This window comes from Hydra viridissima, unplaced genomic scaffold, assembly GCF_058129835.1.
Source record: "Hydra viridissima isolate aposymbiotic clone 2 unplaced genomic scaffold, HvirCarnegie_v1 scaffold_7, whole genome shotgun sequence".
Classification (NCBI taxonomy): Eukaryota; Metazoa; Cnidaria; class Hydrozoa; order Anthoathecata; family Hydridae; genus Hydra; species Hydra viridissima.
Window position 1 is genome coordinate 4,491,829 of NW_028324306.1, and position 27,190 is coordinate 4,519,018.

Here is a 27,190-nt window from a genome sequence, read left to right on the forward strand (position 1 = left end):
TTATCAACAACTTAACATAAAATGATTTATTTTTATAATAAGTTTGTTGGTTAAATATTTAAGAAAGCTGGTCAAATGCTGGTTGTCACAAAACTTTGAAAATAGTTTTGAAGTAAGATGTGAATGTGACCATCTCACAAATTTTGCACTTATCCTTGATACATCACAGCATGGTTATAATCCTTTAGCACTGCAAATCGTGAGTTGGATTGGAAACGTCATTTCCTTAGGAGCATTGTTTTTATCAATATTGATTTTGGTGTTATTTAGGTCAGTATTTATTTTTAATGCTTTTAATTTTTATTAACTGAAGAAGTTTTTTTATTTTAAAATATAGCTTACATTTTAGTATGAACATAAGTTTTGGGCAATAAATGTTTTATGAGCCACTTAAAGTAGTATCAAAGGTTTGTTAAAAGTATTTGCAGCTGCTGTTTATTGAGCTAATATGAAGCAAAGATTATTATAAAAAAGTTATCTGACAAAGGCTAATGTTAGTTTAAAAAGATAAGAAAGAAAGATAAGAAAGAGGTTTAAACTCACCATACATTATAAATCTTCTTATAAAATTGTCACTAGCCTCTGGAAGTTATTAAATAATAGTTACCCTAGGCTGAGATTTTAAGAATACTTGGTAATGAGCTAGAAAAATTTGTTGATTATTTGCTGAGCTGAACTAAAGAAAAAAAAGAAAAGAAATAGCGCTTTAAATTATTGATATTAAGCTGCTTCTCTACTTAAAAATCTTAAATAAAATATTTCACTGCATCGAATTACTACATCAACAAAAAATGTCATAAATATTTTTTCTCTTTATCTCTTAATTTTAATTCTTACTTCTAAGAGAAATCTATTATATATTTTATTATAACTCTGTTATAAATTTATTATAAATTTATCTTTTTTTTTTGTAAGGTTTGTTTTAAATTTATTGTAAGTTTTTCATGAATTTTCTGGACTTGAAATAAAAAATGGCTCTAATTGGATTTTAAAACACACAGTTTTATGCCATGTGTTTGCTGTCAGTTCAGTAAGAAAAACATGAAAGACAAAGATTGTGAGCCAATGGTGGAATTAATAAAATTTTAAGAATCACGGCTGCATCAAAAGGCAGAGAAAATCCAAACATTCTGTTGTTCTTTTCTTTAATTTCTAGTATAAACCATTATGTGACAAAGTAAAAATGTTTTGCCATTAATGAAGTACACTTGATGCTTAGTGTATTCAACTGAATGTTTGATTGACTTGGTGTTGTTTTAAGCACCATTCCAGAAAAAACAATCTTGAAACTTACCTTAGTTTTGTTCGTACATCTACGAATGGAGGTTAAGAAGTTATTTTTTTCAAACTTAAAATATAGTTTCTGTAGATCAAAATTTTGATGAAAGGTTTCAACTTTAAAAGGCTGTGCTGCAAAATGTATGTTCAACAATTCTTAAACTCAAAGACTTTAAAATAATTTATTACTAATAAATTATTAGGCAAGTATTTTAACTCGATGAACGAAGTTTTTTACGATTTACGCTCGTTATTTTGAACTATGATGTGTACCCGTTTATTACATAAACGAATTTGAAATAGACATATTTCTATGTAAGCAAAGAAAAAGTTAAATTTCTTTTGACTTTAAAAAATGATCTTTTAGATGTTTATTCCAATATTAGGTGTTTTTTTTTTTTTTTTTTTTTTTTTTTTTGTTGCAGAAAACGGTGTCGACAACTTTCTCTAAAAATTCATCTTCAATTGTGCATTTCATTAACGGCGCTGATTGTGATATTTCTTGCTGGAGCAGAGCGTAGGTCGAAGCATATGAACAGCTGTCGTGTTATTGCTGGATTACTGCAGTATTTTATCCTAACAACGTTTCTTTGGACTGCAGTTGAAGCTGTGAGCTTATATAAAAACTTTGTAACAGTGTTTCACACCGTGGACCCTGTTAAGTTCTTGCGCATAGCATCACTACTTGCTTGGGGTAAGTTTTTTTCATTTGTTAGAAATCACAGCTATAAGTATTTGTAAAAAGGAAACAATAAAACAAACAAAAATAAACTCAACAGTTGTCCCCAATGCGTTGGTCCGTTTTTTGAAAAAAGGTATTCAATCACGAGCTGTTGTCCGTAGCCAAATACGCTTAAATTTCTCTCACTTTCCAGGAGTTCCATTATTGATTGTTGCAATTTCTGCAGGTGTTGCAAGATGCTCGTTTGGTGATTTTGATTTGTAAGTGAAACTCTTCTTTATTTTTTTATCTCTGCGTTTAGTGATCGAAGGCTGTAACATCAATCCATTTTAATTGTGGTTTATAAAATTAAAAATATCTTTTGCTTATAGATGTCTTTTACGTGGAAACGCATACTTTTTTGGGGTGTTAACTCCGGTATCCGTTATACTGGTTTCAAATTTTATCCTTCTCGTTTTGGTTATGATATCATTAAGTACTCGAAGAGTGGAAACATTTGTAACGAATCAGGAAAAAATAGGAATTTACAGGCGCATACTTAGGTCTTCTCGCAACGCCTTTGCACTTAGTACTTTACTGGGTTTAAGCTGGTTTTTTACTATTGTTGCTGTAGGTATGTTTTGGTTAAAAAGAGTTTTTGTAGTTTTATTCATGCTTACATGCTAACATTTATAGGTGATAACGTGTCATGTATTCTATAGCGGAAAACGTTTTTTTTGTTTGCCGTTTTGTTGTAAGTTAGCAGCTCCAAAGTGACTGGTGCTAAGTGATATTTTATATCGTGTTTGTAAATTCATAAGTTCTTTTAAATATATTGCAGTTTGTTCTCTTAGAAGATGCGATGGAATAGTTTCAATGGTTATTTTGTATTTTCAACAGCTTGCAGGGCTTATTTTTGTTTGTTTTATACATTTTACGTAATGATGACTTAAAAGAACAGGTGCTTACTTCATTGAGATCACTGTCAATAAGTTCTCGAAATAAAAGTTCATCTTGTAGTTCTACAAATGGTAAGTTATTTATGTTTTTTTGTTGTCTTTTTCATTAGTAGAAAAAATAAATATTTTTCTGTTTATGCTGCAGATGTTATATCCGAATCTTTTTTTTTTTTTTTTTTTTTCTTATAATTTAGAAGCATTTTTTGACTCAATAAATGACTCAAATGTTACTGCTATCAAGTGTTCAAAATTAGACCTGAAGAATTTTTCTTGAAGTCAACATAAGTTATATTCAGCTATTATATTATGCAACTTTCTTTATACCCAATATCCAATAATATTGGATATTGGGTATAAAGAAAGTTGCATAATATAATAGCTGAATTATAAGCTTCTATTAAAATTAATCAAGATTACTTCAGTTGATGGAAGATTTATGTTGTCAATATTATGTAAATTTTAATGCAACATGCTAACTATGTAATTTATGGTGTAGCGTGCTATTTATATTTTTGTGTAGTGAGTTAAATATATGAACTTTAACGTTACCTTTTAATTGGAAACTTTTTTTTTTTTTTTTTTTTTTTTTTTTTTTTTTGAAACTTGACAAGTTTAATATTTTTTTCAATATTAAAAAAATAAATCAACTTATACTGAGTTGCTGACAATTTCGAAATATATCTAGATACCTACCTAATATACCTAAAACATTTCCTATTTACCTTTATTTTTTTTTTTTGTCGAATGTTGTGTCGATGTAACCCTCTCTTTTTTCAAACTTCAAATATTAAAATCTGATTCGATGTTTTTTTATGTTGCAATTTACAATAATATGAATAAGAAAATTTATAACAGGGACTGTTTTTAATCTTTTGGCACTCTAACCTTAATTAACTGAAAACTTTTGTAAACATTGTCAAATTACGAAAGAAAGTTTCGTTACTTTTTTTTTGGATATAAAGAGCGATGAGCAAATCGTTCCGTTTTATGCTCACTTGTTGTATGTCGCAGAAAAGTCTTGGTTCATCAGAACCAAATAAACTACCAACTGTAGCAGAACCAAAATATCACTGTTCGCTATCGGTTTCAAATAAGTAGTGGTTGTTTATTAATGACTAACAGGCAATACCTTGTAACCCACGAAAATATTGAAAATTAGTTAAGCGGGTAGGAATGTATAGAGTTCGATTCTACGTCACAGCCACTGATAATAATGAATGAGTCAAAAAAAACTAACACCACTAAAGTGATAAGTGGTGTTGCCGTTGATTATCATTAAGTTTATTACCTTATGCTTCTGATGATTAAATTACTGAACGCAATTTTTGGCATGTCTACCGACATTTCAATTGAAATGAGATAAACTAGGGCCACGAAAAGATTCTAGTCCAATATCTGGTCCCTAGAAATTATTATCAGCGAATACATACGATTATTCGCTAAGCGTTCGTGAACAACATTTATCAGATGTTAACTTGGGTTGCTCGTTTTTAACCGTTGCTAAGCTTCTGGTCATTAGAATTAACACAAATGAGCCTAAATAATTATCTCTTGATTAATATATGAACGGTCTACTGTCTTATTAATATCTGACTACTAAAACAAGGTCGAACTCTGATTTTGAACTAAATTAGGCAGTGCTGTATTTGATGTTGTAATTGGCGTTTCCGCATTGACTTACATAAATTCCATAAGATCTTTGTGTGCCATGAGCTTTCTAAGTATAATCTTTAAGTGAAAACTTAAAACATGTTTCATGTTAAAACTTTTAATGACTGCGTCTTTCTATAAAATGAAATACGAAGTCGAAAAAATCTAAATGCGTTCACTTCTTTCAAGTTCACTCAAACTATGATGCAGCTTGGATATAGCATGGCAGTTTGGAACTTGATATCAACTCTGTATCTTGCACTTGCAGCATTTGTAGTTATTTATAGAGTCTTAGTTTAAAATGGTCCGAGAACTTTCTTTTTGACAATCTAGTCATCATAAATTGAAACTGTAATTTTGTCCTGTTTATCTAAGAAACACAAAATGTCCCAAACCGAAGACCACATTTATTTTCAAACTTTTGCAACAAAAGTATGAGCAGTTATTTGTATTTTTTTTATTTAAACCATAAATTAAATTCAATCGATAATTAAGGAACAAAGTGTGTTATTGATTTGCTCGTACATGAACAACGTCAAAAACTAAAGTTTAAAATCTACAACTCATCCTTAAACAAACCACAATAATAGAAATATATAGAAATAAATAGAAATAAAATCTGTTAACTTAAGGGATCAAAACATTTTAATTTGCTATTTGAATAACTTTTGAATAACTAATTTTAATTTTCTGGTTGTTAAAGCTGATGATATGCATTCCTACCATTTGTATGGTTCACCAGAAAAATTTAGTTAGACCAAAAAGTTAGTCGACTAATTTTAGTTACGGTTTTTTTAGTTAAGTTAGTAATAATTTTTAGTTTTGGTCACAACATTACTAAAATTACCATAATATTTAATTGAATTCGTGGAGGTGACCTAAGATTTTTCAAACAAAGCTTGAAAAAAATGTCATCGCTTTTTTAGGAAACTAACTTTTACACATCTCCCTTTCAAAAAAAAATTTTATTTGGGAAAATCATGCATCCCTAAATTTTTTGGCATTTGTGGAATTGTTAAATTTCGTCAGCTAATTGAATTAGCGGAATTTGTCGATGGCATAACGCTAAACTTGGATTTTTTAAATTTATAATTTAATAAACAATATAACTATAAAATAAGAAACCCCTCTTCCTGTAATGATTTTCATAGCAATATTTAAAAATTGTAAGAATGATTAGTTTTTTCGCATTCTTCACTTCTGAATTCTTGATGACACAGGCATATTTTTCCTGCATGACTGACAAACCAAAAGCATTTTAAATCAAATGCTGCGGAAAATCTGAAATCTTACAAATTATGTTTTCCTAAAATCATTCAAAATTTACGTTTTGACAGAAAAAGATCTGTAACTATTGCATGATATTGACGAAGCTGACCACCGCTATTCATGTATATTGCAGACTGTATTTTTTATTTGCATCAAAGACTTTGGGTTATAACTTTCAAATTGGTTCCCTCTCCATAGAAATTTTTAGCACTTTTGTAACAAAAAAAAAAGTGAAGGTCTGGAGCAAGTTTGGCTCAACAGTAAATTTTAATTGGCGTTAAAAATGTTTGGAAATTAAGCTTTTTCTAAATATTTTTTTGTTTGTTTAAAACCAATTATATTTGATATTCAGTGTTTAAGAGACTGTTGGACTGAAGACATTTCAGTTAAAATACAAATCAATCGCAAGCTCTTTGCCCACAAAGTAAATATTTAAATAATCTGTATGAAAAAAATACGAAATTTAAATAGACTTTTTTTGTGCTTCTTTCTCATCTTTGCCCACTCCGTGTGTTGTCAAAACAATCTGTGTGTTGCCACTCCGTGTGTTGTCAAAACAATCTGTGTGTTGCCACTCCGTGTGTTGTCAAAACAATCTGTGTTGCCACTCTGTGCGTTGTCAAACAATAAAAGTTCATTCGAAATTTATTTTGAGAGTTTTGATGAACATAGTGATAAAGCGAAACTTTTTTTTTGTAAATTAACCTCGTTTTCAACATATATTATATAGCAAGCATGTTGTAGTCCTCTTAACCTCGTTTTCAACGTATTATATAGCAAGCATGTTGTAGTCAGTTTTAAAAGATTTGAGAGATTCCATTGCTGTAAAACATCATTGCTTTAACAGTTCGCTCAGCTCATTTAATCGATCATAAAGTCATCTTCTTTAGGAGATTAGTGATTAATTTAGCTATTGATTGCATTTCTTTTTAGATCATCGTTCAAGAAAATAATAATAGAATGCTGTTTTTAAGAAAAAAACATCTTGTAATAAAATATTGAAAAATCCAGACAATTATTTTATGACTATGACTGGGCCAGCAAAATTTACTACGATTGAAGCTTTAATTAAGTAATCTGTCGTTGCAACGTTGTCGTTGAAATAGTAAATTGCTTCCAAAAATTTTGACCTCGTGATTTAAATTGAAGAATTGAAATTCTATTTTATGGTAGGTAGGTCATATAGCAAAATAATATCCAAAACTTATAAACAAAGAAAAAACAGCAAATATTCCGAGAAACGAATCCCAGATTATCTTCGTAAAAAGATTCCGGAAAATTTCTCGTCAAAGTTTGTCATAAATATTTGGTTGTCACGAGCAAACAAAAAAAATGGAGCGAAACATCACAAAAATGTCAATAGGCCATTAACAACGATATAAACAACATCAAAGGTAAAAAAACATAAGATAAAAAATTGTTAGGCATATTATCGTGCTCTTCAGTTTACTGGACAGTGCAGCAGATGGTTCTTTAGGCAGTAAGCATCATTGGTGATTGTTTCCTCATTTTTAAGCATGTGCTCGCGCTAAGGATTAAATTTTTTAATAGTCTGGTGCACACCAAACAAATACCAATTACTGCTGTGATTCTCACAAAACTCCTAAAAACAAGTTAATTAGGCAGCAATCAATTTTAAGTCAATCATAATTTTAATTACGTTTTTAAAGTTAAAAAACGAGAACAACAAAACTAAACAACTTACAGACATTAATTTGACGTAGGTATGAGAAGAAGGTTGTGAATTGAGAACCGATGAAAATCTCTCAAAAATTTCTTTGCGTCTGATTGAAAGTGAACTTTCGAACATTTTCATCACCTCGACACGATACTGAAAACAACTTTTTATATATTTCTTTATTTTTATAAAAAAGATGTTATTTATAGCGTGTTCCAGATTTCTGCAACTTTTTTTTATTTTTGAACCATATAAATAAAATTTGGTTCATTACAAATGTTTGGGGTAGTAAAATCATAATAAATAATAAGGGATTCGCTTACTTTGTCATGCGGTTCTCCCAATTCAGGATACATAAACAAACGCCTTTTTTCTTCTGGAATCAACTTCTCGTTATCTTTCCCCCACTGTAAAAATAAGAAATTTATTTTGAAAATGATGAGCACCACCACTTAACCAGCTTTCAATGAAATACTTACCATTAGCTTTACTTCACATGCACCTGTTTCAGCAAGGCACTTTAACAGCAATTCATCAGTTACGCCTGTGCAAAGAATGTTTCCTACCTCTATAAAAATAGAAAGACAAATACAGTGAAAATTTAAAAAAAAAAAAATAACCATAGATAAACGCAAATCACTTTCAAAAGAAAAAAAATACATCTAAATATAAGAAGTATAAAAACCTACCCTGTTGCTTTACACTTAGCACCTCTTTGAGATCAGCAAGACTTAAACAACCGGAAAGAACTGTTTCTCTGCAGAACTTCTTGAGTTCTTTCAAAAAAATATCCGAGGGGGGCTTTTCACGAGTCTCTAAAGTTCGTTTTCCAGGAGGAATGAAAATTTCATAAGTGCGTTCCTCATCAGTATCGGCAACTTCAACTTCAATGCAACCACGTTCTGATGTAACATCGTTTTCCACAACGGAAGTTTCCATTGGTTCTTCTTCGTCGGAATCGCTTTCAATTTGTTTTACTTTTTTCTTTTTTCTTTTTAATTTTTCAACTTCATTGATAACCAATGAAATATTTTTTATCGGTTTTTTAGTTTGTTGCGGATTAGTTTTTTTGCCTGACATCTCTTCTTTTTGAGGGGATGCTTGCTCGGCTTTCACTTGAAACATGTCAGATCTAAGAGGGCTTATCTGCTCTTGTTTGACATTAACGCTGTTTTCTTCCTGAGCATTTTGAGATTTACTTCGAGGTCTGGTTTTTAACATCGATTGTTCTTCTTCAGAGCGATGTTTAGAAATGTTTTTTTTAGACTGTAAACCATCATTAGAACTTTGCGAAACGGTTCTTCTTCTTTGTACTGTTTCTTTTTTTTCACCAGGAAGTGTAACGCGCCTGCGAGGGGTGTTTGGTTTTCGATGAGGATGATAGAACAGACCAGGAAATGTTGTTGCATTCCATTCAATACTCGAAAAATCGTCCGTGAGGTTGAGTAGTTCAACTAAACTTCATCATTAAAAAAAATTGTAAAAAATTGATATAATAAAAAATTAGAATTTACAATAATAATAGAAGTATCAAAAATACTTAATAGTAAAAAAAGGCGCCAAAAACAGGCAAAAGCGAAAAAGAAATTTAAGAAAGCTGACCTTGAATAAGATATTTAAAGAACGCAATAATGAAAGAAGTTTAAAAAATTGCTAATCACAAGAGGTACTAAACAGCAGCCAATCACAAAAGAGGTAGTTAACAACAGCCAATCGCAAAAGAGGTATTTAACAAAAGTTAATAACAAACTGATATAAAAATATCTATCAGCAAAAAAAGCAACATGAATGTTGAGCAACTAACAGATGCAGCTTTAATTTTTCTTTAAATGGAATTGTGGATTATTTTGGAAAAATACCTTCCGTATTTATGTTTCCATATAGCCGCTTGTTCTGCACATGTTTCAGCATGTCTACATATATTAAAAGACATTGATATTAAAAATCCTATTATCAAGTTCTTTATATAAAGAAAACATAACGCTTGACCTCTCTAAGAAATCTACATCTGTGTTGAGTCTGAAAATCCAACCATGTGCAGGCCGCTGCCTCGCTAACTAAATTAAAACTCTCAAATCTAAACACCTAAACGAGTTAACACTTTAAACAAAATGAAAAATAACTTCTTAAGTAACACAAGTTCACCTGTTCAAGAACCTCTCTTGTTTCTTCTGTTGGTAACTGCAAAAAAAAAATAAAAAAAAAACATTCCAAAAACTCTTTTAAAAACTGTGTTTACTATTACATATAATAAAAATATGAAACACAAAATTATGATCGATGACTTATAGAGGTTATGATCGATGACTTATAGAGGTTATGATCGATGACTTATAGAGGTTATGATCGATGACTTATAGAGGTTATGATCGATGACTTATAGAGGTTCGAATGTATTGCAGTAAAACATCACTGAAATTATAGAAATTCAGAGAAAGAGAAAAAAAAAAGAAATGTTTATTTAAACGCTAAATACCTTTGTATATGCAACAATCTCCTTTCTTGACAACACTGATTTACGATTAAAGCAAAGCATCTATAAAACATAAGATAAAAGGAAAAAACTTTAACAATCAAAAAATCTTTCTTACGTTTTTAACGTGAAAAAGAAGCATCGGCGTCTTAGAAGCTAAAGTATCGATAATACGATATTACCGATACCAATACCGATATTTTTAAGTCAAACGAATATTGGTAATGGATTGGTTGAACATTTTTAACATGAAAAATCGATTTAAAAAAGACAATTATCGAGATTTTTTATACGGAGATATTTATCAATGCTTATTACATCTTTTATTTTTCCGATATTAACGATAATCTCGCCACTGCAAATCCTACAGTAAAGTCGCCAAATGAGCCTGAATGGGATCTTTATAAGGCAATGACAAGGTCAACAAAGCATGATGAATGAGGCCTAGTGGCCACACCAGGCTGAATCTGTTTGCTGTTGGTTTTGTAACGCCTTCTCTGTTGGTGGTAATATCATGAGTTACAAATGAACTCGTCTTTAGCCTGAGAATGTCGAGAAGCTTATTTATATCCTGAAAAACTGTAAAAAGATTAAATCCTGGAAGTTGATGTCGATGCATATATTGGACAAAACTCCAGAATATGATGAAATTAAGGTTTTGGCTGACCTAATCATTCCTAGACCTACTCATAAGGAAATTTTAACACCAACTACATCCGGAAGATCACTAGTACTTGAAATTTTTGTTGTACATTTGGTCGAACAAAAACTGGTCAAAGTTTGAAAAGACTTTGACCAGTTTTTGTTCAACCAAAGTTAGAGAATTAAAATGTTTTGAAAACTTATTTTGTTCGACCGAAGTTAGAGAATTAAAATGTTTTGAAAACTTATTTTATGGGAAATATCGGAAAATATATTCGGAAAAAACATGAAATATACCGAAAAAAAACTAAAAATACCTAGAATGACATGAATTACCGAGGCATTAACTTGGGCTCGGAACCGTAACCGTAGGCTCGGAATGTATCGATAATTCTCAGAAATATCGGTACAGGATCAACCTACATAGTCCTTTTTCAAAAAGTATGGATATTTTATCGATGTAACAATCCAATTTTTTAAAAATATCGGTATCAATTATATCTGAGTCGCCAATGCTTATTACAAAACATTATGAAAACAGCATAAGGTTGCTAACCACATAATCTCTTGACGGCCATAGCTTCTCTGCATCGAGGCCACTAACATTACTTTTAGTTCCAACTGGATAAAGAACTTCACTTTATAAAAGAGTAAAAAAAACAACATGCAAAGAAAAATTGTGTAAAATTTGCAATATATTTCGATGCACTTAATTATATTAAGAAAAAGGTTTCATTAAGTATAGATTATAATTTTTGAAAAAATGAAAAAGACTAATGTTTTAAATAATCTTTTCTTTAGATCCTTGAAAAAAAAAAAAAACCTTGTAGAAATTAATTGAAATCAAATAATTTACATAAGGTTCTCATAGAAATCATAATAAAATGGGAGTTGCTTCATTTTTATAAAGAACCATCTTAAAGAATAGGTAAACAGCATTAAATCTGCCACAGATACAAATCTCATTTAAACAAATTACAAAGTTTCTCCAACCTTTTTACCACCCAGCATCCTTGCACTAAGAGAGCATACTGAGCAACACCTTTCAGTACAATTTGCTCATCCAAGCCTCCTCCAAGCAAAGCACATAGCTGTGAAAATTGCATGACTTTTGCTAGATAAAATGAATTTTGCTTCTTTTTTTAACTTTGAAAAAGAATACATAGGATTGCCAATGTTTTGTATGACATCTTGCAAGCCAAAATAATCTTACAGAATCAAGCCAGCCCTATATACTTTTTGCTATATACTTTTTTTAAAAAAAATAATGATATTTTTAAAAAAAAGTATATAGCAAATAACTTCTCAATATCTTAAGTTGGGAAAATATGAATATTTTACTTGTTATGAGCAAAGCTTTAATTTGATCTTTAAACTCCATAGTCTTCAGCTTTGATAATGAAAGCATACCATAAGGTAGGTCAGCTGGTAAACTACAAAAAAAAAAATAATAATAATAATAAAATGAGTCAACATTCATTATAATAATTTTAATAGTAAAATTTTTGGGTGAGCTAAGAATTTCAGATTTTTCAGTCAGAAATATTTGCTGTTGTTTTTCAAACAAAATTACTGCTCATAACTGATAAAAATAAATTATCTAACAACTGTAATTGCAGTTCTATTAAAAATTGAATTGCTAAACAATACTTGTACTTGTATAAATGAATCTTTTTTGAGTGATTACTGAGGAGTTGGATAATATTTTATGAGAATCACTCTCTAAACAAAACTTTGTTGCTCCATTTTAAAAAATGGTATACATGCTCAACGAATTGAAAGTGTCTTCTCAGACTTACTTATAGTCTTGTTCTTCTTTTGGAGAAAGAATTTTCAGATAATCTCTAAAAATATTTTTTTTGATTAAATATGAAGAAATGCAGCAAGAATAAATTATAGCATTACACATAAACACATAAAAATTATAATAATGATAATCATAACGTAATGTGAAGCAAACAATAAAAGAAATGTTTACCATCATGAAACAAATACTTTCATGCTCATGTTGTTGCTGTTGTTTTTCATTTATATATTATAAATTTTAACATTTAGAAAATATTTTTTATTTTTACAAAAAATATATATATTTTGTTTTACTGCAATACCTTTGTACCTCTCTCTCTCTCTCTCTCTCTCTCTCTCTCTCTCTCTCTCTCTCTCTCTCTCTCTCTCTCTCTCTCTCTCTCTCTCTCTCTCTCTCTCTCTCTCTCTCTCTCTCTCTCTCTCTCTCTCTCTCTCTCTCTCTCTCTCTCTCTCTCTCTCTCTCTCTCTCTCTCTCTCTCTCTCTCTCTCTCTCTCTCTCTCTCTCTCTCTCTCTCTCTCTCTCTCTCTCTCTCTCTCTCTCTCTCTCTCTCTCTCTCTATATATATATATATATATATATATTCTTTTAAAGACATCTCTTTTATTTTGAATTTTATCTTGAGAACAGACAATAAAGTTGCACATTTTTTAAAATATGAAAAGCAATATTAGTTTTTTGAAAACTCTACCGTGAAGTTGCAGTGAATTCTGGGGCTTCAAAGTCATCTTGCAAACAGTACAAAAGATTTTTTTCATTCAATGAACGTTGATCCTTAAGAAAGAGAAAAACTTTTAGTTTTAGTTCAAAAAATATAAATTACATAAACCTTTAACTTTTAAGGCTTTTCACACTCTAATACATTTACCATAATTGCATTACCATAAAAATCAGATAGAAATTTAAAACTATTTACATGAGGATGATAGAACTCCATATTTTTCCACTCTTCTTCTATAACAACATCATGTGCTTTTTGTTTTGTACCAGCTGTTTCAAACCTCAACTGAATTTTCAAAAAAAATACATTATTAGATTTAAATATACTTTCTTTTATTGCAAGGATTTAGAAATCAAAGATAAGAAAAAAAGTCATTAGATAATCACAAAATAAAAACAACTGGTTCAGATATGCAAATTTAAATTGAGCATCTAGACAACCTGTATTGGTTTTGCATCTTCTTCTTCTTCACTTTGACTAAGCTCTTAAATTAAGATAACAGTGTTAAAAGAAAAAATAAACATTGAAAAAGTTAATTAAAGTTAAGTTAATTAAAAAATGCATGCTGATGGTATCAATGTATATGTGGCAAAAAATAAAAATAAGCAGACTGTACAAAATAAAAAGATATAGTTAATTAGGAGTAAAAAAATGGTAATGATTAAATATTTATCATGCTTTAAGCTATAGGTCATATCAATATTTCCAGATAGATTCTGTGTTCATATATTTATTAATTTTTTATTTACAATAAAGATGTAAAAAAACTAAAAAGTTATTGAGAATTAGTAGCACATTGCTACATTACATCATTTGCTATATAACATTATTTGCTATATTACATTATTTGTTACATTATATCATTGCTACAGAAAAACAAGCAAATTAAAAAATACCATTTTCTTGAGCTGAGATAGCTGCTTTCTTCTGGTTTTCTTCAGCCTTGTCAAAATAGTGAAAACCAGGACGTAACTGAATAATGCCTTTAATAGGAGTGATATGCAAGACACCTAAATAATGCTTTTTTTAAATTTCATGATAGAGGTTAAAAGGTGTAAATGTATCTTGATTTTGTTTTGCATCATTGAAAAAGTATATCAAAATATAAATTAGCACTGATTACTAAAAAAATTTAATGCTTAAAGTATAAAATTTGTTTTTATTTTCAAGACTATTAAGTTTTGATTCTGATTTAAAGATTTAAAACTTCTTTTAAACCATTCTTAACATAGAAAAAGTTTTTTTTTTTTTTTTGAGAAACTGACATTAAATTTAAATTGCATTAAAATCTTTAGCAGAAGCCTTAGAATTAAAGAATATCTTAGAAACTGGATTAAAAACAAACCATCATAATAAACAGCAGATGCATACTTGGAGTTATCTTCAGTTGCACAAACTGAAGAAAGCACATGCCGATCCATAACTCGGCTAAAATACAAATGCAATTTAATAAGTAATTTAAATTTAAATAAATTTAAAAGGTGTTTTTAAAAGCAGTTTTGTTAAAATGATTTCTTACATACCTTGGAAATGTAGGTCTTTGATTTTCATTCCCTCTATCAACTGCATCAGCTATTTGTTCACCTCTAGAATAGCAATATGTAGAAGATGAAACATCCATTCCCAGCTCAAGTTCAATCTGATTTAAGTAGAAAAATTTCAATCAAACAGAATTTGGTCTTATGAAAACATATTGCACACAAATTTTAACTCTCTTTGTCTAAAGGAAAAAATGATTTTATTTGCTAATTAGAAAGAGCAGAGATTTCAGATGTTTTATTTCATTTACAGCAGTCTGTACTTTTGTGTTAATTATACAAGGTCAATCTGCATTTTTAGGGATGCTAAACACTGTTTTCAAGAAAAAAGAAATAATGGTTACTTCAACTACAGTGATATTACCACACAACTAATATGTACCAGAATTCAATTTCACAGCATTCTATTCAAACATTTTAATCTTTAACTTGGGTGCAGATTTAAATTTACAAACATTTTTCTCTGAATAAGAAATTACTGTATATACAGTGTACCTTCAAACTTATACAATTTGATATAGTGTCCAAGATTGACAGAATATCATGAGAATATTTCAAAAAAGTAATAAGTATTATATACATACATGTATTAAAACACAGGCATATACAAGGTAAAAAAGAACCTTTTGCTGAAGTGGTTTCATTCTGCATTCCAGATGAGGAACCCTATCATATGTCATACTTGCAGGTCGAACAGGATACTAAAAAAACTTTTTCAATGTAACTTTTTAATAAAAGTTTTGCAAATTCTTATGTCTTTCTCATCACTAAAAAAGAGTCTTGATCTTTGAGGCAGCATTTAATCTTTTACCTGATACAAAAAGAGTTTTTCAGAAAGTGCTTTAGCCAAACATACATCGACCTAAAATTAAAATTATATTATAACAGCCATAAAAGCAAACTTTTAAACATCTATCTTAATACACAAATCATAAAATTTAGCACCTACCTCTTGAACAACAGGATCATCTTCTTCATCACTAGAATTTCCAGTAGCCATGTGTCTTTAAATTTTGATAAAACTTAACATGTGGAATGCTATCATTATTTTTAAAGAGATATTTAAATTTATAAAGTAATTGCAGTTTAGTTAAAGGTATACATTTGTTTACACTCACAAGTTACACTCACAATCTATCAATTATTATTAAAAATAAACTTCCAATTTTAATAATTCTTCTATAAATTTATAAAAGTATTTTTGAAAAGGTATGCTAGATCTATTGTAAATATGAGACCTTTTATTTAAGTCGATTAATCAAAGTGAATACAATATTTTTTCTTTTTTTTTTTTCCCCTGCATTTAACTAAAGTTAGATTTTAAAAAATACAATTTCTTCTTTAGACTAAAATATTGAAAAATAAAATTTAAAACTTGGAACAATTATTGACTAAATTTTTCTGCGTATTAAATACAATAAAATGTTTAGAATAAGAGATTTACCACGTGGAAAAGGGAACTATTTCTTATCCACTTTCATATAAATCATTCCAAATGGTCCGAAAAAATTGGCTTAAGGTTATGCTTTACATAACTTATTTGGATATTGAGCATTAGGAAATAGGAAAGATTATAAACATGATAAAAATCTCGTATACATGAATTCAAAAAATATGAAAATTGTGTTAGAAATAAACTTAACGTTGATTTTAATGAATTGCCAAATACTCTAATTTCTCAGGCTTGATTTAGCCTTAAGAATTAACGAAGCATTGAAAATGAAGACCACAGGAGAAAGAAAGCCAATCACACGTTTATGTTTTCGAGAGGATCGTTATTTAATGTTGAACTAATGTTGTTTTATCTCTTTCAAATTTTTTTATTTAAAACTTGATTTAGGTAAACTTTATTTCATAATTTATATAATAATCAGGGGCGGTAGCTTAAACATTTTAAATATGTAACTCGGACTCTCTTTTCCCTTGAAACTTTCAAATACTTCGACGCTTTTTTAAGGTGGTTCACCACCAAATATTTTTTCAAAATTTTCAAAAAAATGAAATTTTTGATATTTAGCTCATTTGATAGGCAATTTATTGTAGATAAATAATAAATAAAGTTAGTTGCCAAATTTTTTTTTTAATATTGAGAAAAAGTAACTTTTTAAAAAAAAGTACCGTAGCAACGACCTTAGCAACGCAAAACATCGATAAACACAACTGGTTAATTTCTAGTTTGTTCTGTAATTAATAAGTCATAAGCTTAAATAAGTTTTTATAGTGGTTTTACATTATTACTTTCTCAAAATAAATTAAAAACAAAAACGCTAAATGTTGATTAGTATGATGAATAGTTAATAGTTTGACTGATTAATAAAATATTTGTTCTGATTATGAGACTTGGGTTATCTTAACTTATAAGTCTTAAAATGGTCAGATCCTATGCTAGAAGGAAAAAAAGACATTACCAAGGCATTAATCGTTACAACAAAACACAAAAAATGCCAGAGCACAGTTATACCACAAGACCCAAATTCTTTTCCAGAGCAAAAAAAATTATTGCAAGGAAAAATCCTTGACTTGATTATTTGATTTCAACTTTGTAATGAACTTTGAGTTACTTCATTAAATGATTCTCGAAGTTATGAAATGTCCGAGTTGCTTCTCTTCAATTTTTATACAAAACTGTCCTAATAAAAGAATGAGACTTTGTTTGACCTTGGAGCTTTGCTGTAATTCCTGTGATTGGTGTAATTTATTTCAAACTTCCAGACCTATTTCAAATCTTTTCAATAGTTCTGTAGGAAGAGACAGCTATAAAATAAATATTCTTTCTGTATTAGAATTTAGAGAAATAGGTGAAGGTTATGAACCAATGAAACTATACCACCAGCAAACGAACATACCTTCAATTACCTATGATGCGTATGATAAAATTAACAAAAAATTATACAATTCTTATGAGACTGTTACTCAACAGGTAATTAAAAAAGCAGCAATAGAAACTAGAAACTTGATTGATAATAATGCTTCACATGATGATACAATTCAATGTCTGGTTTCAGTTGACGGAACGTGGCAAAAAAGAGGTCACTCATCATTTAATGGTGTTGTCACAGCCATATCAACTTTAACAGGTAAATGTATAGATGCTGTTGTGTTGTCAAAACATTGTAAAGGATGTGTACTTTGGAAAAGCAAAAAAGGAACTCTAGAATATGAGGATTGGAAAGCCAACCATAAATGTCTTGCAAATCATCAAAGATCATCTGGTGCTATGGAAGGTGCAGGTGCAGTTCCTATTTTCCGTCGGTCTGTCGAAAAATATAAGCTACAATACACTTATCATTTGGGTGATGGTGATACCTTATCATATTCTGCAGTATTAGCTTCATGTCCATTCAAAGATATAGAGATCAAAAAAGCAGAATGTATTGGGCACATCCGAAAAAAGATAGGAAGTCGTAGTCGAGCACTGCGTCAACGTCTGCATGGAAAATAGTTGTGTGATGGAAAACCAGTAGCAGGAAAAGGGAGGTTAACCGAAAAAGTACTTAACCTTTTACAAAATTGTTTTGGAATGGCTATAGACAAATTTAGGTAATATATATCAAATGAAAAAGGCTGTATGGGCAGTGCTTTTTCACAAAGTGGACATAAAACATATAAACCCAAGAAAAGCTTGCCATTAGCAATAAAAAATACTCTTGTCCCTGTATTCAAAGACTTAAGCAGTGAAGAACTACTTAAGAAGTGCCATACAGTCTTATACAAAACAATAATGAGGCATTAAATGTTACAATCTGGAAACGATGCTCCAAACATATTTTTGTAAATAGAAACATTATCGAAATGTCAGTAAATTCTGCAATTATCAATTTTAATGAAGGTACCCATGGAATTATTGATGTTTTGAAAAATTTGGGAAAACGTATTGGACATTTTACTCATATCGGATTGATTAACCGCGATAAATGCAGAATTAAAAAATGCACAATCAAGTCTTCACTTACTTCAAAATCCCAATGACAGAAGTTGAGCTACCAAAACAAAGGGTTTAATGATAAGGAAGCTCAAATAGAACCATGCCGAGCTTATTCTGCTGGATTTTATCAGTTTTTTATACTTTATAGTTTTCTTTTTTGTTATTAAATCTTCTTTTACGTTTTTCTCTGTTTTTGATTTTTTCGAAACATGGTGTTATTGAAAACATGATATCTTGTGAAGTAGTAGAGCAAATCACTTCAAATTTTCAGGAAATGTTAATTATATTATTTTGTAGGGATGACATTTCAAAACTTAAAAATTATTCTACAATTTCTTAGTTTAATTAGTTTTTAGGCCTAAAAAAAAAATCTTTTTTTAATGTTCTATAGAAGAACTGCAATAGTTGCTGATGTAGTTGAGAAATCTTAAAATCCCTATGTCAATACCTTAGTTTACATGTCTAGAACATGTGAAAAATATTTCATAGGTTATGTATTAATATATTTCAAGATATTGTGTTTTGAATAGACCCATCAAAAAGACGGGTTTTTTATATAGGCGAGGCAAAATAAGCAAGACAAAACAAAGTTAAGCATAAGAAACCATTCTCAATTTAGGTATTTTGTATTAATATCAAATTGATTTTTTTTTTTTCAAGTTTTAAACAATTTAGAATATTTGGTGGTGTACCACCTTAACTTCATGCAAATGGGGGCTTGATTTTGTTATTTATGATTCAAACATTACTTAATATCGTAATTATTATTCAAATGTTATAAGGTCAATTTTAAACACCCCTCGTCTCTCCTTCCCCCTTATCGTTTCCTCTTTAACTCCTCCCCTCACCTTTCACCCTGATCTTAGTGGAAACCAGTCGATTTTCTTACCATTACTTGTTTTACAATACTTTTTTTGCTGCAAAGAACAACGAAAGAAAACAGTATTATGTAAAACCTCCTTTATTGCAAATTACAAATAATTATAGTTTTAAAGTATTCTAAGAATATTAACTAGTAAATTCCTGTGGAAAATATGGTAGCTGAACCCCTTTAAACAAATTGACATATTGTAATTTTAAAAAGATTTATTTTACGATTAAAAACTTTTACAGAAACTTTAACTTTGATAGAAAATGAATTTAATATATGAATCATATACCAATGGAAAATTTAATTGGCAGTAAAAAATAACCTCATAAAAGCACTGACAAAAATAATTATTTAATAAAGCAATGAGTTCATAAGAATGAGTAGGTCACTCTTCAAAATCACTCTCAAGCACACTTTCGGAAAGGTTAAGTTCAGGTGTTTCTAAAAGATGTGCGATTTTAGGTGACAGCGGCTTTTTTGACTAAACAATTACATATATATATATATATATATATATATATATATATATATATATATATATATATATATATATATATATATATATATATATATATATATATATATATATATATATATATATATATATATATATTGGTAACACTTCTAGACAGTTTAAGAAAATTATGAATGAAAATTGGCTGTATTTCCTAAAAAGTAGTTATTTAGTTCCTGTGTAGAAATCATTCTTTGGTAGCTGAAAAAATTAAATATATCTCATGAATTACTATTATATTTCAAATACACATGTTAATATATTATATATTACATATTAATACATACATGTTAATATATTATATATTACAAATATTACATTTTTAAGCATTATCATTATATGTTTTATATTAAAAAAATCCTGGTGTTCTAGACTTGTCTTAAAGCTCATATTTTGTATTGAAGTTTTTTTCTCTTCTGGTTTTATCAACTTAGTATTGAATTTCTTTTAAAAAATTATTTTAGGTGTAAGGTATGGTAAATTTTATTTAACATTTTAATAATATAAACTCTTAGCTTAAAGTAAAACCCGGAAATTTAAATAGTAAAGTTAACCTTTATTCTTTCATTGTTGCGCGATTTTAGACAAAATTGAACATAGTGCCCCTCCCCTCTCCTTCAAAATGTTATTGTCTGCATATATAATTTGCTCTAAAACTAATATTGTACCTTTTGTTTATCAAAAACAATTTAAAATTTTTAAGTATAATACCAAAAATTGAATTTAAAAAAAAACAACAAAAAATTAAAAAAAGAAAATAAAAACTAAAATACCGGTTATACTCGCGTATAAGTCGAGAAATTTTGGACGAAATATTTACTCTAAAACAGCAATTCGACTTATATGCGGGTCAGAAAAAAAAACAAATTTATTCCTTGAAATTTGTTTTTTCGTATTTCTCATTTTTTGATTAAAAAATGTTTCATTTAATATTGATTTTGTATTGATTTTGGATCGACTTATACGCGAGTATATACGGTAGGTTCTGGATCAAGTATTTCTACGTATCACTTTATAAAAACTATTTTGCGGTAAAATGTAAAAAAAATATATAATCACTAATACCATCGGAGAGCAAAAAAATAAAAATCCTCTCGTATAAGTAGGAAGTACGATTTGAACTATCAAAAAGGGAATTTTGGGATTCGAGAGTTGATTGCTTTTTTCACTCTAACAAAATTTATGCGACAAATGAAATAGCGCCACAACAAAAATAAAAGAGATAAATGAAATACGAGCGATATATTTACTTTAAGTATAAGTTAGAAGTTATATTTTTTTTAGAGATGTCGCATTTTAACGAAAGAAAAAAAGGAGTGCAAAAAAACCAACTGAAATAAAAAAATGTAATTCTCATTCAAAAAAACAGCTCCGCCATGATTCCGCATCGTTTCAAATAGAATAAGTACAAAAGTCTAAGTTACTTTAACAATTTTTTTAACTTACACATTAACTCGCTAAAATACCCTAGAGCAAAACAAGAATGATTCATCAGAGAGTTATTACAGTTGTTCATTCATAAATACGTAGAAGTGTTCTTCTGGGAAATATTGCCGTATTTAAACTTTATTGGTCATTAAAACAAGACAATTTATTAGAAAAAATGTCAGTCACGGCAAAGATTTTAATACTTGATATTTAGTTCAACGGACCATGACGTTCGTTCATCTTCGTTATGCAGTTTTTAAAAAGAAATTGCTTGCCGCAAATCGACTCGTTTCCTTTGCGTCTCTCTAACGTATTCTCTATAAGATAAAAATCACTTTTTTTCATAACTTGCGTAACTTGTGTTGTGCGCAAGTTATTACAAATTCATAAGTTAGACTTTTTTATTCATCGTTTTTTATTTACAACCAATAGAATGTCTATTATCGTTATTGCATGTTAAAGGCAATATGTACCCAGGGTTGCATTTTAATTTATCTTACCTTATTCTCTGCTCTTTCTTTTTCTTTTTTAAATAAACTGAAAGAAAAATGACAATTACGCCGAGAGAAAAGAGAACGCCCATGGTTATTGTTATTCCATCGGACCTACTTTGCCAACTAGACTGAATAAAATAAAAAAAACTCAGAATAACAAGCCTAAAAACGAATGCTGATGAACTTGGATGAAAAGTTCAAAAAAATAAAAAATAGTAAAATCAAAAGACAATCGAATTAATGCAAAAGTGTCGTTTTTAAATATTAGTGTGGTCTATTCATTATATAATTCTTTGTTTCGTTTTTCAAATAAAAAAAAACCTTAACATCAAAATCTTAAAAATATTTGTAAAACAAACGGTGAAATTCCGTTTTTTTTTAAAAAAAAATCTCATCAACCTCAGTTGAAAACCAACAACACGCTATGTTCTGAAAACTTGCTAAAATTAGCTCTCTGAACAGATCTTTTTCTGCTTTAAAAGTTTACAAAACGCAACCATCTACTTACATTTTTGGGATAGTCAGTAGCTGGTTGCGTGAATATAGCTAGATTTTCAGTTGACAATATCTCGGCCTGAATTCCTGGCGTAGTTTCTACAATAAATAGTGTAATTGCTATTCATTATTTTACAAATGAATCGATGTATACAAAAACGTTCTAAGTCATTAAATAGTTTTTATGACTTAGAACGTTTTTGTATACATCGATTCAAATGCTGTTTACAATTATTAATCGTGTTTATGATGATTAAAAACGGATAAGATTTTAAACCATCTGTAATTCTGATAATTTATAACCCTGTTTCTTGGCACTTTTCCCTACAAATTGAATGACTCATTTTTGATAAAACTGGAATATTTTTTTAAGAATATATTTGTGGAACTTAAATATAAATTGTGTGAAAATAAGTGTAAACTAATATCATACCATTAAACATTTTAATATTTTGTGTGAATGATAATCCATCTCCCATCAAGATTATCCCAAAGTAAAGAAAACAAAGCATAATCGAACTTTCAAATCCACAACTTCAACCAAAACTTTTATGACGCGGCACTATTTCTTTTTTGCTTTATGGTGCGAGACACCGCGTACATTTGATCAGTCATTGAGTGTCACAGTTGATAGCATTTGTTGAAAGCAGTCAGTCATTGAGTGAACAGTTATAATTTTTTAGCTAAAAAAAAAATTCTTTGTTGGTTGAAACTAAAATTAAATAATAGTATCAATAAAAAAAAAAGTGCTCATCATGTTAACTAATATTAATTAATATTAATTAACATTAATTAAGATTAGGAAGGTTCTATATTTAGGATTTCGAAACTAGAAACTGAACACTGTTCTTCTTTCACACGTGGTTGCGCTGGATAAAATACTTTATCAAAAATTAAACTTTGAGTGTTGAAATTAATAACTTTTAAACGTTTCAATCCCGTTCGAAAAATATAAGAAGGATTGCAAAATATACCCAGTAGAAAGCGAGGGTTCAGCTCCAAAGTAAAGAAATTTTTAAACAAACCAATCTGATATAAGTTGTTTAAAAGAAATGTCAATAATATCATATAGCATATGCATAAAACTTATTTACATACTTTGCGCGAGCTCGTCTCGTTTGTTTCACTCGAGTAAATAAGTTACATCTCGCCTTTCAACAGGGCTTCAAAAGTCATACCAATTACGAAAAGATTTGTTACGATATTTATTTTAAAAAGTTCAGCCCAGTAAACATTTGTAATCAAAATATCATCATCTGCGTTTTACTTGGGTTCGATTGCTAATATTATAAAACTACAAAGTTATTTAGGAAACAGACCAAACTTATCTAGCATTTAACTAAATGCCTGAAAGCGTTCATACAAACCGACGATGGGTTCAATGAGCGCGTGCGCATATATTGTTTCTTAAAAGAATAGGCTTTGATTAATGAAAGCGTAACGTTGGGTCAATCCCCCAAAAAGAAATCACTAAACTTTTGACTCTCATAAGTTAAAACAAAATTCTAATATTTGTCACCATTAATCAACATTCACTTTTAAAAAAAAAAATTATACCGAAGCTTTTTTTAAAAAGAGCTCTCGCATTTTTGTTCCTATTTCAAACAACAATAAAATATGAAACATCTGTGTGAGGGATTTAGAAATAATAAATATTTTCAAATATACTAAAATCTTTATCGAGAGAGTTTAAAAGATCTTTGTTAACTGAGTAATGCCGTTCAAATGACCAAATAAATTTATCCACTAAATATGCATGAACACGGCTATCAGTCCCTCGACATTTAACTGAATAAATTGAGATAAAATCTTAAAAATTAGACGAAAAGATTTTTGTGGTTCGTGCGCCACAAAAAAACGTAAACAAAAACAAATGTATTTCATTTATTTCGTATTTTTCTTCTAACTTGATTATCAACTATATTTTTATGCGTGAAAGTTCAACCGCGCTTAATGCGCTATTGAACTTTCACGCATAAAAATTAGCCCGTATTCGTGAGTTATGGGGAAAAAGAAGATGTTTATTACATCAAAGCGTAATGTTAGTTTTTCTTTGTATAAATTAAGTGAATCACTGACATTTCTCAGAAATTGGGTCTTATAGGAAGCAGTGCAGACTTCTCTGAATTAAATGATTGTTAACTCTGAAAAATCAAAAATGAAAAGAAATACAAAAACTAAAAACTGCGAGAGCAGAAAAAGTACTGGAAAAACAAGCGTCATCATAAGTTTATGAAATAGTATACTGAATCGATTAGTCATGAGTTGGTATTGTTTTGGGAGCATCCAGGTTGGTGATTTAATTAAAATCACCAATTGTTATGACTTTTAAGAGTTTAAAAAACTGCCGTCAAGGGAACGTTTAATTAGACAAGGATTTGTTTTTCAGGAAAATAACAACCCTAAGCGCCTTTTAAAGCTGTGTAGAGAATGTTTGCGAGAAAAAGAAAGAAGAATGAACCCCCTAATTATATGAAATACCATCTTAAATCGCCGGATTTAATTCCCAATTAAATTGTCAAGGGATTTGTATCGAGTCATCCGTGCGAAGAGTCCAAAATCAAAATATGATCTTTCGAATTAAATTTTAATGATAATTAATTTCTACTATGGTAAATGACCATTATTGGTTCCATTTTTTTAGAAATACCGTGGTAATTACTTTGGTTTTTTTTTCAATTATTTGGTAATGACCACATCACCCAAAATAGAAAATACTGCCCGATCCACTGAGGATAAAAATCAACGGGTGTAAGGTCTCATCAAAACTCAATCTCTTATTCCAGAGAAAACCAGATGTAATTTCGATACCCGGAGTATTGAATAACAAAAGCGTTCAACAAAAATTATGAAAATTACCAAACGATTGATCAAATTTTAATCTGATAGCAGTTGTTTTGGAGCTATAGTCAGTTGAGTTTTAATATATACAATAAACCTATGATTAGCAATATGCGTTTCATATACAATAAACGGCGAACAGAAAACTTTGCGACAAAGTGCCCTTCTGTTTTCTTATCATTGTTTGGTTATTATATTTGTTTAACTAACAATTGTGCTCATGTTTTTCGATGTCTGCATCTATTAGTTTTTTCATATTAGTCTGTGGTTCTGTCATTCTTCATTATAACAATCACACGTCATACGACTGGATAAGAAAAAAAAGTTTGACTTGTTTACATTAACAAGTATTTTTTGTATTAAAAGTTATTACTTTGAAATAAGGTCCTTTTATTAGGGAAAGAAGGATTTTTATAAAAAGAATAGGTTTAAAAATGATAAGAAGGGGTAAATGAATCTCTTTATCAATACGAATTTCTTTATCAATCTATTGTCTCTGTCATCCCACGCAAAAGGTTATTATTCGGCTCATTGTTTTTTCTTGCAAACTTGTTAATTTTTTTACTATTAGTTTTTTTTCCCTTCAAACCCTAACGTCAGGAATGTGCTCTTCTGGCTGAAAACTTTCTCAACCCTTTCTAAATATCCAGTCAACTTTATGCGCGCAGGTGCATATTAAGTCAGCTAATATCTAGTTATTAGTATGGCATCACCTCTAACTAATATTTTTAAAAATCGGTATACTAAAGCAAATATATGCATATTATAATCTAGCGTCTGTGTTTCATTAAATCATTTATAAAAAAATTAATTTATAATATATTGAGCGCTATACTATATCATAGTTGACTTAAAGTCGTTTTATTTTTTGTAATCATAAATAAAACAACTTAAAGACAACTGAGAAAATATTTCCAATTAGAAAAAAAGTAAAAGTAGTTTGGAAAAAAAATATAATAAAAATAATACAAACCTTCCTCCTAAGTTGAAAAACATCACTTTTCTTCATGTTATGTTAAAAACTGTTTTTTAAAATAACTTTCCTGAAAAAAATTGATCGCCTAGTACTTTTAAGTTTATTATCATTGATAAATTCTTCCGCACATCCCTATTTAGTTGTTTAAAAAGGTTTTCCCAAATATTTGTCTCGATTACTCTTAAAAGTTTTAAACTTTTAGTTCACTGCATCTTTTTCTGAAATGATGCGAAATGAAAACGAGAAAGAGTTTTTAATTATTACAGTTGAGTAGAGACCAATAATTTTCACTAAGGTGAAAATGACTGGTTTTTTCTCAACTGAAAGAGTTTGAACTGATTCCTACTCAACTGAAAAAGATAAATAAAAGATTGACGAAGACGAGATTTCATGACAGACCCCAAACCCTCTTTCTAACGAATACGGTCATTAATATTATTTGTTAAGAAAAAATATCAACGCTTTTAACAGTTGAAGCTGTCGACGTCTTTTTTTTTTTAAGGATCATCCAAAAATGAGAAAAGTTTACATTTTTTGAAGGATCATCCAAAAATAAAGAAATATTTGCTTTTTTGACTAATTATGCTTTGCACATCAGTTCCTTAAATTCTTTTTGTGAAGAATAATGGTTTGTAAACTTTAATATAAAAATTATTTTTTGACTTTTGTCAGTAGTGTTTAATAAAGGTTGCGAAGCAGCGCTCAATCTTTAAAATATCTCAGTAATGATTTTTATAAAGCAATAAAATAGAGCATCTGAAATATTTTCTTACAGCTTATACTGCCCTATTATTTTTACTCATGTGCATTTGCTCACGCTCACGTACGTTTGGTCTTATTCTACAAATTACATGCATGTTTCTCACTTAAAAATACTTTAACTGCTTTAAATATTTTAAACATAAAGCTAGAAATGCTTTTTAAAGAAAAGTATATAAAGCTAGAAATGCTTTTTAAAGAAAAAGAACAATGC

General features: G+C 29.2%; 4 protein-coding genes across 14 annotated transcripts in view; 2 read left to right on the forward strand and 2 right to left on the reverse strand.

Moving 5' to 3' along the window:
- The window catches only part of LOC149885727 (uncharacterized), a 28,667-nt gene extending 27,968 nt beyond the window's left edge, over window positions 1-699 (forward strand). For all 6 annotated transcript variants that reach the window (XR_016453850.1, XR_016453851.1, XR_016453853.1 and 3 more), the window contains one exon: window positions 64-699. Coding sequence is in view for 1 of the 6 variants with exons in the window: in XM_090092002.1 (XP_089948128.1) it covers window positions 64-116 (53 nt within the window). In the remaining 5 variants the exon portion in view is untranslated. The remainder of the gene's footprint in view (window positions 1-63) is intronic.
- Window positions 74-3,454, forward strand: LOC149885728 (adhesion G protein-coupled receptor D1-like). Its single transcript, XM_090092004.1, has 6 exons — window positions 74-270; window positions 1,704-1,972; window positions 2,154-2,220; window positions 2,332-2,573; window positions 2,794-2,970; window positions 3,093-3,454. Exons 2-5 carry the CDS (start codon window positions 1,810-1,812, stop codon window positions 2,808-2,810), a joined length of 489 nt encoding a protein of 162 aa, XP_089948130.1. The 5' UTR covers window positions 74-270; window positions 1,704-1,809; the 3' UTR covers window positions 2,811-2,970; window positions 3,093-3,454.
- Window positions 3,455-7,048: 3,594 nt separating this feature from the next.
- Window positions 7,049-16,166, reverse strand: LOC145184511 (DNA-directed RNA polymerase III subunit RPC5-like). 3 transcript variants are annotated; one of them, XR_016454105.1, is made up of 22 exons: window positions 15,623-16,166; window positions 15,485-15,535; window positions 15,297-15,374; window positions 14,659-14,774; window positions 14,481-14,563; window positions 14,032-14,145; window positions 13,576-13,619; window positions 13,331-13,420; window positions 13,106-13,188; window positions 12,410-12,454; window positions 11,952-12,043; window positions 11,604-11,724; window positions 11,167-11,248; window positions 9,972-10,031; window positions 9,641-9,676; window positions 9,485-9,552; window positions 9,355-9,408; window positions 8,185-8,949; window positions 7,975-8,063; window positions 7,819-7,902; window positions 7,523-7,648; window positions 7,049-7,420 (listed from the first exon to the last, which is right to left on the reverse strand). XR_016454105.1 is itself a non-coding variant. In XM_090093002.1 (22 exons), the coding sequence occupies exons 1-22, from the start codon at window positions 15,671-15,673 to the stop codon at window positions 7,346-7,348; spliced, it is 2,412 nt and encodes an 803-aa protein (XP_089949128.1). In that variant the 5' UTR covers window positions 15,674-16,166; the 3' UTR covers window positions 7,049-7,345. The 3 variants fall into 3 exon arrangements, 2 of the variants coding, with proteins under 2 accessions (XP_089949128.1, XP_089949129.1); XM_090093002.1 differs by having other exon boundaries at window positions 8,185-8,954; XM_090093003.1 differs by having other exon boundaries at window positions 8,185-8,954; window positions 14,507-14,563; window positions 15,623-15,713.
- A 5,237-nt stretch (window positions 16,167-21,403) lies between these two features.
- LOC149885729 (uncharacterized) lies at window positions 21,404-26,265 on the reverse strand. 4 transcript variants are annotated; one of them, XM_090093480.1, is made up of 5 exons: window positions 26,215-26,265; window positions 22,834-23,083; window positions 22,414-22,499; window positions 21,912-22,033; window positions 21,404-21,728 (listed from the first exon to the last, which is right to left on the reverse strand). In XM_090093480.1, exons 2-5 carry the CDS (start codon window positions 22,910-22,912, stop codon window positions 21,668-21,670), a joined length of 348 nt encoding a protein of 115 aa, XP_089949606.1. In that variant the 5' UTR covers window positions 22,913-23,083; window positions 26,215-26,265; the 3' UTR covers window positions 21,404-21,667. The 4 variants fall into 4 exon arrangements, 2 of the variants coding, with proteins under 2 accessions (XP_089949606.1, XP_089949605.1); XM_090093479.1 differs by lacking the exon at window positions 26,215-26,265 and adding an exon at window positions 23,499-23,652; XR_016454297.1 differs by lacking the exon at window positions 26,215-26,265 and having other exon boundaries at window positions 21,912-22,028; window positions 22,834-23,111.
- Between the last annotated feature and the right edge of the window lie 925 nt (window positions 26,266-27,190).